The sequence below is a fragment of the Polyodon spathula genome, chromosome 9 (assembly GCF_017654505.1).
Source record: "Polyodon spathula isolate WHYD16114869_AA chromosome 9, ASM1765450v1, whole genome shotgun sequence".
Lineage (NCBI taxonomy): Eukaryota > Metazoa > Chordata > Actinopteri > Acipenseriformes > Polyodontidae > Polyodon > Polyodon spathula.
In genome coordinates this window covers 3,990,624-4,003,543 of record NC_054542.1, presented here as the reverse complement: position 1 = coordinate 4,003,543, position 12,920 = coordinate 3,990,624, and the positions used below count along the sequence as shown (strand labels likewise).

The 12,920-nt window shown below is 34.7% G+C and overlaps 1 protein-coding gene across 1 annotated transcript; it reads left to right on the top strand.

Moving 5' to 3' along the window:
- The first annotated feature begins 3,020 nt into the window (after nucleotides 1-3,020).
- LOC121320351 (cysteine and histidine-rich domain-containing protein 1-like) lies at nucleotides 3,021-12,872 on the top strand. Its single transcript, XM_041258583.1, has 11 exons — nucleotides 3,021-3,269; nucleotides 4,786-4,835; nucleotides 5,541-5,597; nucleotides 5,893-6,053; nucleotides 6,472-6,575; nucleotides 7,517-7,575; nucleotides 7,844-7,914; nucleotides 8,990-9,095; nucleotides 9,482-9,601; nucleotides 9,911-9,973; nucleotides 10,180-12,872. The coding sequence occupies exons 1-11, from the start codon at nucleotides 3,206-3,208 to the stop codon at nucleotides 10,342-10,344; spliced, it is 1,020 nt and encodes a 339-aa protein (XP_041114517.1). The 5' UTR covers nucleotides 3,021-3,205; the 3' UTR covers nucleotides 10,345-12,872.
- Nucleotides 12,873-12,920: the final 48 nt, after the last annotated feature.

Sequence of the window (12,920 nt, the reverse complement as noted above, 5' to 3'; positions counted from 1 at the left end):
AGTCTAAGAAGCTAGATCCAGCATGAAAATAAAGAATGCAGATCAGAAATAAATACATACATTTCTGGAAACTTCTTCCTAAGACTTGTGGTGTGACAGTTATTTGAATTGGCTTCTTATGCCTTTGTGATTGTTTTGATCCAAACTGGTATCAAGTATCATTTCTGTAAGGAGAGGGAAGCGCACGGCTCATTTCGTTGACTGTGGGGTGTCTCTTAACAATGGAAATATAGTTCCTAGTTGTTTACCAGTTTTCTATATGCGTTACATACATTGTTGTTTGTTTACCGTCTGTTAGCTTACATTACCATAAATAAATTCTGAAAATGATGGCAATACATCATAAACGGTATGTTCATAATGAATGTTTTTCACATCAATACTAAAGAGTCTATGTTGTTGTGCTGTGTAAATTCAAAACAAATAAGATTTGGGATAATGAACTTCTGTATAGAAAGCATTATCACTGCAAATACATATTGGATAGTAACAAACAAACCTGAATTCACACAGAACTGAATTCCATCTATGCAGTATTTTAAATGTATGCATACTGCACATCTGTGACCTCTTAGTATACACATATATTTTAAAGACCTTACCTGCTTCTTGTTTGTAATCCATCCATTGGTATGAGCAACCTGCAGCAATTGTGTAAGTACCGTTTTGTTTATATTTACTGACTGTATATAAAAGTCTTCTTAATGTCACTGAAGAATAAAATAAGGAATTACTTCTTATGATTCTGGTTGCCTATACAGTATGATTCAGCCCACTTGGCAACAGTTTGTACAATAAACAGATTTATAGGCCACACTGTGGTTAAAATAATATTCCCATTCCTTTAAGGGGGATGCCAAAGCAATCCATTGTACGTGTCAGCCTTTCTTTACATCATGGATTATGCCAAACAGGCCTGTTGCTACGTTCCTGTTTACCTGTGTTTGAGTAATAGCACACAATAGCATATTATAAACTGCAGCCGCACAGATTCTAAAATAAATATTTAATCTGTGCAACAGTTTATAGGAATTAACATGGTTTGTTTGGTGTACTCAGGCATACAATTATGTAGCTCATCTCAGTGATGACTTCTACAGTGGCTCAACTCTTTTAAAGACTCAGTTTATTCAATTAATCTAAACAGTGGAGGATCGAAATACTGAAATATAATTCATATTTGAGAACCAACACTATGAAAAACATCTAACAGTACATGTGAACAGTGTTAGGGAGTAATGCATTACATGTAACGTATTACTGCCATCTGATTACATTGTTCAATAACTTATAAATGTAATGTATTTTTTGTTTGTTTTGTTTTTTAGACAGGTAATTAAATGTGGTTAGTCTTCACATTTTATGTGAACAAAAGGGGCTGGACAGTGTAAGTCAAACCACACGTCACCTGAACACACTTTTTACATCCTGTTGCTGGAAAATGATGTCAAAGGAGGGAACAAGTGATTTCGTGCTGGATCTTATTGTGTTGTGAGAACAGAGGAAACTTTAAATTAAAGGTAATTTAATCCAACAGATTTTGTTCAGCAACACAGTAGCAAGCAGCATGAACGGCAAGGTAAGTAACACGGGTTTCTCTTCTCTTTCACTTCCTGTGTAGTATCTATAGTGACATCTACTGTCTTTTTGCGGCACAGCACCACAGAGGATATTTCCAGCTGCAGCCTATTCAAACAGAAAAAAGCTATACAGTAAACTGTTCCTAAGAAGTAACTATTTGTAACTGTAACTATTTTTTTTAGTACTAGTATTAAGTTACTGTAACGAGTTACAATGTAGTTCAAGTAACAGATTACTTTTTCAAAGTAACTTCCCCATCACTGCACACCAGTCTCAATAGGACTATTTTGTCTTTTAAAATATGTAAAATCCCAGATAGTCCTAATTAATGATTAAAGGATGGGGGGATTCACAGCCCCCCTATTAGCATTACCCACGGACTACCTCACTTAAAGTAACACATGACAGTCCAAGACTTGTGATTAATCAGGTTCTGTAAAACCAGATGTGGAAGTAAATTAATTACAAGCAATTCTGAATTGGTTTGGTTTAACTGCATGCAAGACCAATACAAAACAAATAATAATGATGATTTTACTACAGGGCTGTTTAACCTTCACTCTTATGGGTGATGGAAGTGAGAGGCTATTGTTACAGGTCATGGTAAAAATTGACACAAAGGGGCAGGGGCAACATTCAGCTACTGGGACAGTCACTCTGAGGCAGTTAAATAACTCACAGCAATTTCTCAGACGTGCCTAAACAGATTCCTGCTCACTGCTCACCAGGCTGCTGGCTAATGTGTACATCTTTTGAAAAACACCAATAGGATTACATCCTGGCACATACAGTCCAGTCAGTGAAAAGAACAATGCTGATGACAGCCACATTAAAATTATAAACTGTCCGCCTGTTTTTCTTCCTTTCGGAGTTGTATACTGTGTACAAACTGCTGCAGCCTGCGCTGAAGCTAAGCCGTAAGAACAGTGCATACTTGGGTTAAAAACAGACTAGGTCACACGAGAGTGCACATTAAAGAATAAAGGCTTAATCCAAGAAGGATCTAAAAATAAAAACATCAGAGATGCACTTTCTACTCTCCTCGTACAAAATATGTGCCAGCAAGAAATACAATTTGCAGAACAAATTACAGTCACGTGTGTGTGTGTGTGTGTGTGTGTATGTATATATATATATATATATATATATATATATATATATATATATATATATATATATATATATATAAACATTAATTTAATATCCCACAACAATAATACAAATATGAAACTAAACATCCCACTAAATCATCAAACTCATTTTTTAAACCACCTGGTGTATTGTAGTGTGTATAATGCTCCTCTAGATGTCAATGTTTGTCTGTAGGGCGGATGGTGTCGAAAAACCTACACGTTCCGAAAAGTTTCCGATTTATTACGGTTATTTCCGAAGCCACAGTCTTCGCGAACGTTCCCGGCTATTTCCGGAAGGAACGGCAGACCACGAGCGGAAGAAGCACTTCGCGTTTGTCAAGCATTCATTCTTACCTTGACTACTGGCCGGTTAAAAGTCCAGCAAAATTGAATACAGTTAACAATTATTTTACCAGTTTACTGTTCGTTATTTATATTTTCAATAACACAAAATAGTGCTTTGGTTTTTATAAAGATTTACCAGTACCGGTATGTCTCTTCTGTGTTACAACAAAGGCTGCGGGCAACGTTTTGACCCAGACAAAAAACAAGATGGTAAGAGTATTTTAATAGTAATAATAATAATAATAATAATAATAATAATAATAATAATAATAGTTTAAGTTAAATTCGCTGTTGTTTTTGGAATGTAGTTATGCCCTCCTGTGAGCGAGTGTTGTTTGTTTTTATCTGACTGAGATACTCTTACTGTTGTGATCCAGGAAAGCAGAGTTATAATGAATTCATAATGACATGAAACAAAATGAGTGTTTTACAGAACCGTGCTATTATTTCTAATGAAATAGGCCGTTACTAATAAGCATTACTCCCTACAAATGCACTCGACATCCTGCATTTGCTGGAAGAATTTTCTGGAAAGGACACCAGAGCAAACAATTTTAAACCGTTGAATTGAAGTGCCCATCGTTAACTTGCACAATTAAAGTTACAAGTTCGTTACATTCTCCCTGCCTGTCTCTTTTCTTTTTAGTGTAAGAAAGTAGGCCATGTGAAAATGCGTTGAACATAACATTTTAATATAGCCCGTGAGGGGAAAAAAATCTTGTTTCCTCTCCTTGCACGGTTTAGAAAAATCATGTTTAGTACAATTGTGTAACGTAGTCTTTTTGTGTATAAATAAAATAATACTGCGATGAGATTCTAGCCAATGGTAGAATATTTGTGTATTCATCACAGATACAGTGCTGGCGTTTGTACGAATAAACCACCCCACATTTAAGCGTTGTACTGAGCTGTATTGCATTGCTGGCCGCAGTGTATCTGAAACTTGCACGGTGGAGAAATGTGCTTGGCCAGTACAGTGCTGTGGAAATAATACGTGACCATACTGTACATACAGTACACATTAGAAAAGCATGTAAAAGGTGTAGCCTTTTGTAGAGTCTGTTATCATAACTTATCCACAGTATAAACTTAAAGTACCCATATCGAAGTCCAATTTAGCAAAATAAACACAAGAGATACTAAAACGTGTAGGCATAGACATTATTTGTGTGTGACTTCAATTGTTGCAAATGCATTGAAGGTCCAGTATAAACCTCTTGTGGTAGACTGAACGTTTTAATTTACAGTGTGTCTTTAAAAAAATTAACCAATTTTGAAAATGGTCAGGACTGCACAAGATGTTGCACAAGTGTTTGTCTTCTGTTAAGCTATTTATTTGTGAGTGTTTAAGAACTGAATAGTATTGATGCATCAACTTTGCACATTCAGTGCACTATTGTAAACCGCATGAGATTTATCAATCTAGGCATTTGCTGTGGCAAATGTTAGGGTTAGCAGAATGAGCTGTGGACTACAACCTAATTACAACTTTAGTGTGGTAGCCTAGTTTATAATTAAATGTTTCTTGGCCTAATTCATTAATATTTTAACTTGCACTGTATTTTCTCCTTTCCCTGGTGGTGGGACAGTACATCATTCTGCAATAGAAAATAAATTGATTTATATAGTCCTAAGCCTTAAAATCCAGTAGAATAGCAGTAAAACATTTTCTTCGATGATTGCTTCTCTAAATAGTTGGTCTCTTGTTTCATGTCTCTTCCACTAGATGGCTGTACATACCATCCTGGCATTCCTGTGTTTCATGATGCTTTGAAGGTAATTCCCAGTTATGCTGAAAGCGAGCACTGTGGTGTCAGTCTATTTTTACCTGTTGTTTTAGTATTAAATGGTTTTATGTGTAGTACCCACTTTGCCTGGCTTTTCTCATGATGGTAGGCAAAAAACACAGGGGCTAGTACAGTGTGCCATAATAAGTCAGAACATCTCTACTTAGCCAGTCGCCTTGTCTATGCACAGCTCAAATTTGGTATTTTTATGTGCGATTAAGCATAACCATGAAAAATGTTGAACTTTTAACACAGAAAAGCGGATCAAATTAATTTTACCAAAGGTTACTGTTGTACTGGTAAGGAATCCTAGGATTGCCAGTATGATTGAAATTGTCCACAGCCGACTAGCTTACTTTAAAAAAACAAACCTAATGCAACATCCAGCACTTACTCAATTTTAAATGTGCCAGCTTTACAGTAATCTGCTCATCTGAAAAGACACTAGGGTCACTAATGATTGTGTTTACCTTCATCAATTGAATTGTAATATGAACTGTTCTCATATTTATTTAAAAAAAAAAAAAAAAAAACTAGCATTTGTAAAACTAAACAGGCTAAAAGAAATTTGAAATATTCAGTCACTTTTGCTTTAGTTTTGTTCTCTCCTTAATCGGTATGCATTTTCTCAGAGTACTTTATTGTGACAAGTAATGCTTCAGTGTGTTTAATGTTTTGTCTACTTTTTTGACAGGGATGGTCCTGCTGTAAGCGCCGGACAACAGACTTCTCTGACTTCTTAAGCATTGCGGTAAATAAATTGATTAAATGAAATGTCTTGAATTGGCAGAAATTTTAACTGTTAGCAACACTGTTAACCACGTTTTACAGAGCGTACACACTGAACCAAAATGCTGAATGTAATTTCATAGTTTAATATTTTAAAGTTTAACAATAACGTGTGTGTGTGTGTGTGTGTGTGTGTGTGTGTGTGTGTGTGTGTGTGTGTATATATATATATATATATATATATATATATATATATATATATATATATATATATATATATATATTTTAATCACTTTTTTTTTTCAATTTATTTTAAGGGTTGCACTAAAGGTCGGCATAACAATGAAAAACCCCCTGAGCCTGTCAAACCAGAAGTTAAAATATCATCTGATAAAAAAGATTTGGAAGACCTGAAACCAAAATTTAATGAGTATATCATCCAGGCAGCTAAACCTGTTGATTCAATAATAAGACCAAGGTAAGATAACTCTTTTGTTTTTATATAGAATTGTATACATTTATTTAAAACACCTTGAGCACTCTTCAAAACCAGCTAAGTTTAAATGAGTACATGCTTCAGCTTAGTTAAGTGATAATTACAGGGAACGTGGCGCGGTAAAAGATAAGATAATATCTTAAGTCTTCCCAATGGATAAAATCCGAGATGGACAAAAAAGCAGAATGTAAAATTGTACTATTTTTTATTGACAGTGACTGTACCTGTTCGTTTAACAGAAACAAAAAAAAAAATTGCCTTTTTGAAATGAGAAGTGGGGTATGCAATTTTTTAAATATTAAGATAAACTTTATATTTAGTGTTATTCTTACAACGTTTTTCCTTTAAACTTTTGATTTTTTTTTTTTCTTGAAAATAACTTAACTTATATTCCCGACAGTCCAGATGAACCGTTTGTAAGGCTACAGCAGAAAGTATCATCATCACTTAAACAGGCTTTGGAAAAATTCAAATTGAGTGCTGAGAATGGGCCCGAAAAGACTGGTATGGAGAATGTGTTACTTTTCTTAATTTGAATTATGGATGTAAGTCATTTATGATATGGTTCAGTTTTTTTATTGTCTGTGCTGTTTTTGACGTCTGTTTTCAGTAAAAACCGAACAGTATTTGTGCAGTCAAGGGAATAAGACATTCCATTATTACAAAAGGTTTGTGATAAATAAGCTCAATACAGTGTTATTGCATCAGTCATAGCAAAGTATTATACTGTTAGACACAATGCGGAAAGAATAAAATACAGTAAGTAGCCACAGACAGTTGTCAGTGACAAATCACATCTGACTAGAACTGCAGCTCCTGAGTTTCGAAATTCCAATTATTTAATAAACAATGCTGTCTTCTAAGAGATTGAGATGTGTGGCAGCATTTTAAAATTGTTTCTGATGAGGAAATACTTCTAATTTAAAATGTCACTTAGATTTATGTCTGCAAAAAAACTACAGTGTTTGCGTGTACCTGCTAGTACTAGCAGCAGGACATCACCTTTCATCAACAAACCTAAAAAAATAAAAAGGACTAAGTGTGATGCAGTGATTATCCCTACTGAGGGCAATAACTTTGGATTTGGTATTATATTAAAATTAAGGGATGTTAAAATGAACCGTCTACATGCAGAAAAGTGCACTGCACTCCCGAAACTGCCGCCAGCTTAGTGCTGAAACTGCTGATGCATTTTCATTGTAAACAAAAAATTTAATTTTGTTTTCTTATCAGTGTCGTTTGGTTTGTAATTTTATGCAAATGTCAGTTTCATTTTTTTTCGGGTTGCAAAAATCATAACCTTTGCATCCCTAATGTGAGTAATGACACACATGTAGGAAGTTAATAAGTGTATTCTTTTATAAGGATTATAGTATGCAGTATTAAAATGCATGTTATTCCACTTATCTACCCTTGTTCAAATTAACACGTTTATTATCTTACAGAAGAAGAAAGCGATGAAATAAAAGTTGGAACCTTGTGTAAAAATGGGGGCTGTTTAAAGGTAATTACATACAGCCTACATGTTTTCTGTCTGCTCTGTTGTAATTTGTGTTTATTTATTATCGTGTATTTATGGCTCATGAAAGTTAGTGGAAAACAGCTCTGGCTATAGTCGGGCATATGACTGAGCTGAACCTCCACCTACTTTCAGTCCTGTTTTAAAGATTCTTGGAGGATGTACCTGATCATTGGCAATGATTCTGGAGGAATAAACATTTAAGAGTGCATCTGGAGTAGAGGTAACATTATTGCATTACGTTCAATTTTAGACCTTTGTTGGGCCAGAAAGCAATGAGGAGACATGCTGGTTTCACCCTGGTGTACCCATTTTTCATGAAGGGTAAGATTTATTAAACATCACTGATTTATTTTACAAATGTTACATGTTTTATTGCTATTTTAGTTAATGTATAGTGCTTTATAATAATATTTTTTTGTCCTCATTCTCTACTTACCAGATTTTTATTTATTTATTTATTTATTTATTTATTTATTAATATATGTTAGGACCCCAACTAGCTCAGGTCAACCACTTCAGGTTGGGGTTCTTTAAAATTTTTACAACCCCAAGATCTTTTCGTGTTCCGGATGGGGTTGTCTTGCGAATGACCCCATCGCAATTCAGATCATTCACTTAACTCGTGCCTGCTTTGTAGTTGTCATTATTCTTGCAGCAGTATTCTAAACCTGTTGCACTATTCATTTTATTTTATTAATGCTGCTATTTATTAGAATTAATCAAAAGTAGAATATTTAGGTTGCTATTTGTGTTATTTTATTCTGAATACAGCAAAAATTATGGTATGCTTGTGTACCTTGCTGCTAATTTGGTACTGTAGCTTTAAATGGGAGATCGACGTACGCTGACGTTGCTGCTCACTGCTTGAGTTAGGTTGTGTCTGGATGATCTTCTTCAGATTGGGTTCGGGTTAAGGGAATTTTCTGGGATCGCGATGGGGTCATTCGCAGGACAACCCCATCTCAAACATATTTTTGGTTAGGGTCCTACCAAATATATATAATTTAAAACCACAACCTAATTAATAGCTGAAGCCGCTTTCAATTCGTGTGCTTTAATGTTGTACCAATAAGGCTAATTTCCAAAGACCTAGTTTCCTTCTCTCATTAGCACATCAACAATATTCAACTCTGAATTGCCATTTCCAGGCTCTTTCTTTTCACTTTCTTTCAGTTTAAGCCAATTTACTTCCTTTGCAGTAGCTATTAGGCCCCTACCTGACACAGTCATAGGTGTCAGGTGGAGTATTAATACCTACTGCACAGGAGATGGTTTGGAAAAGTCAAATTGAGAAGAATTGTATTTGATTGTTATACTGTTCAGAAGTAGTATCATGGATTGACCCTAAAGAAGATAACTACAATGTGTTTAATTTTTCATGTTATTTCTTTTAAAGGATGAAGTACTATAGCTGCTGCAAAAGAAAAACCTCAGATTTCAACACCTTTTTGGCTCAAGAAGGCTGTACAAGAGGAAACCATTTATGGAGAAAAAAAGATACTGTAAATATTGAAATGTTTTGCTAATGTTACTTGTTACACCCAATGTACATTCCATTATCTGCATACATCTTTATAGTTATGCAGTTTTGATTAAGTGAGGATAATCTGCAAGAGAATGGAGCCTTTTTAATTTCAGTGTCTATGCCTGTGGTTGTTTGCATAAAACACCTTTATTAAGTTTACTTTTAACATTTGCAGATATGTTTTGCTCCTCTAAGGTATTGATGTAAATGTATTAAACTAAAGTGTGCTTATGCGTCTAGACACTTGGTCTTAAAAGCTTAACCTGTATTACAGTACAGTACTTAGCAGTTGGTAGGGGGATAGTATATGTCCTACTTGAAAACGTGTGTTTTTTTTAAATACAGTATTTCTTTATCCTTCAGGGGAAGAAAGTTGTTCCTTGCAGATTTGATTGGCATCAGACTGGAGGTCAAGTGATTATTACAATCTATGCCAAAAACTCGATTCCAGAGCTGACCTATGTGGATGCAAATAGCTCTGTGGTATGTGTCAATAATATATACACAGAGTAACATTACTGAAAAAAAAACTAACCTAGGAACTTGAAAATAAATAAAAATGGACAAAGATATAAATATATTAGTGTGCTGTTTGGAGCGCAGTTGTCTTTCCTATTATATTAGTGTTCTGCATCTTTCCTGTCCTGTGAAAAGGTCTGGAGTGCTCAGTCAAAGATATTTAGGGGTGGGTGGGCTTTAACAGTTGGGGGTTGCATGATGCAATTTCTGCTTTGTTTTAATAAATTTCTTTTTTTACTACAAAGATAATGCTTTTTTTTTTTTTTATTACAGCTAAATATACACGTAATATTTGAAGGTGACAAGGAATTTGAACAGAAAATAAGCATGTGGGGAGTAAGTGTTTATTTCATTTGATGTTGTTCCATAACTTATTTGCTTGCCTGTGTCCTACTTCATAATAATCGTCACTGAGGTCCAAGTTAAATAAAAGTAGCAAAGGTAATCTTGATCATATGGTTGCTCCTTGGATCACATGATAAAGTTAATGTACAATAGATCCCGTCTGTTACGGTTCAAAAAATGTGTTTTCTTTCCCTCAGGTTATTGATGTTAGCAAGAGCCATCTCAACATGACAGCCACTAAGATTGAGATCACCATGAAGAAATCAGAACCAATTACCTGGGCGCGGCTTGACCTACCACCCGTGCAAGTGGAGGAAACAAAGAAAAATGGTGATGCTGATGAGGATTGCAAAGAAGATTAACAAACTGCCTAGAAAATATACAGGATGTTTTAAAAGTCTGAAACCATACTTATTTCTGTAGGACCTGGAAGAAAGGACTGACTTGTTTTTTACATGTGGATGGACAGTATTTTGAATGTGTAAATTACACCCTTTCTTGGTGTGTGGCCTGTGATTCCAGACTTTGAAACAACCTGTAATAAAAATGTATTCTTAGCTTTAGTGTACAGGAATGGCAGTGATGTTTGTACTACAGTGACTTATTTTAAACCTAGATGAATGTCATCAGCTTGTAATTCATTTTCTTAAGATGTTTGGCGGAGCATTTAATCAGGACTTAAAACATTTGTGTGGGGTCACCTGTTGATCTTTTGATTTAGTAAGATTTGTAGAATTAATCAAAGTGTCTGTGGCTAAAAGGGAAGTGCAGAGCAGATATATTGTTGGTTTAATGAATCCTCAGTTTGTGCTACGAATTCACAAAAAACTTGATTCGAAACCAGTCTGAAAAATTCAACAGAAAAGTGAATACCATTTTATTACGCAGCACTCATTTCAACAATTACTTAATTTTTAGTATTACACATTTCACTTCAGCATTTAATATTGTTTGCTAAAAGTAATACATTAACAATGTTATTACAAATTATGACAAAGCTTTTATTTACAGTATAACTTTGAACACAGTTCTGCGTTCCTAACACTATCTGGATAAAATACTCTCAACAAAGTATGGTTTTAAATAGGATGTTACCTGTATGTTTGTTCCGCTGTGTTTCTTCCAGTGGGAACATGGCTTCTTTTAACAAACAACTTTATTTTAACATAAACCGTATTCGGGTCTATACACCGGTCCTTACCTTCACAGACAGCTGTTGTCGTTGACCTGCCCTTTTATAGCTTCCTGGCTTGTTAAATTACAAACAGATGCATTACCTTAATCGTTTGCCAGTCAATATGTGTTCTTGAATAGCTGTGGCATTCTGGGAGATGTCATTATTCATTAACAGAAAAAAATGCATTTTTTTTTTTTTTTTTTTCCCATGCATATTTTTTAATGCCTACCAAGGGTAAAGACTCCATTCCATTTGGGGTCCTGTGTCTGTGCTACAGTCTCCCATATTGTACCACATAAGTTAATTTCCCGCTTATACACACCCCCGATTTTCTCCACACACCACCCCCCCCCTCGCTATTTTTTTTTTTAAATTTCTGATCAATTTCATCATCGCTTAGTAAATCTCTATCAATTACATTAATGTTAGAGTTCAACTCTGCTTTTGCATTTCTTCCCTGGTTCTAACCCTTGTTCAAACAAGCTTACAGCCCTCTTAGTTTTGCCTGAGTACTTCTTAACCCGATCACGACCAGTGATATTTAGGTCTTCGTCTGTTTTAGGTTTGGCAAAACGATCAATAAATGTACTCTCCGCTGCTTCACGCTCCTTTTGTTTTTTGCATTTTTATTTTTCTAATGCCACTTTTGTATTTACAAATTATGACAGTTCGTTTTTATTTTTTTACTTCCACTCATGAGGAACTCATGACAACATTCCCACAACTTGAGAGACACTTTTTAACTGTTTGAACTAAGTGTAACAAAAGAGCAAAAACCAAATCCAACTACAAAATTAACAATGCATTGAATCTTGTTATTGAACAAGTATCAATTAGGAAGAAATGTTTTAAGTGGCATAAACAACTCTGTTGAATCGGTAAGTAAATGATTCAATTTCTCATGCCTTGCAGAACTTGAAACAGTGATTTTTTTTTTTTTTTTTTTTTTTTTTTACTGTTTCAACATTTGTTTCCCTTACATAATGCTGAAAATCAGCAAGAATAGTTACCCGCAGGATCCCTGTGGCACATCCTCAAAAGTCTATTGCAGAAGGAATGGGATACACACAATTCTTGCAAGATTCATCGTGATTCATAAACTTAAGTTTTTCCACACAAGTTATCTCATTAAGAGTAATTTGGCTGCCTTAAGTGTCGTGCTAGTTCTGTAATTGCTCTATTTACTAATTTGTGGGTAAAATGAAAATGGACCCCATCTGATTATGGTGGACAGTGCAAATACCTTGTAAAACAAAACAGAAAACAACCCCACTAGTTTGGTTACAAATCCTGCAGAAAATCACTGCTTTCTAGGTGTCTATGTTATTCTTATTTTGTCATTCTGAGCTAATTGGCTTACTGTATTTAGAGCATGGAGAATGGTAGTGGAATTGCAGTACTTTTTCTTCAGATGAAGAACCTGCAGAAACATCCACCTAAATGTAAATGTACAATGTGACCTAGATACACCTATTATGATTGAACTTGTTTTCTAAATAGTTTCTTTTCGTACAATGCATTTTTAGGGTATTACTGCTATATAATTGCTAAAAAAAAAAATAAAAAAAAAAAAAAGTACTGTTTGCTATGCATGTGGAAATGTCCGGCTTTGCGCACTTTAAGACCCTGGAACATCTGTTCCATGCATTTTTTTCCCCTTTATTTCAGACTTGTTTATTTTTCATACAGCTCTAATAAAGTGTAATTATATTATGGGGTCTTTGTATTTATTAATCAAAAAAAAAAAAAGTGTCTGTCAAA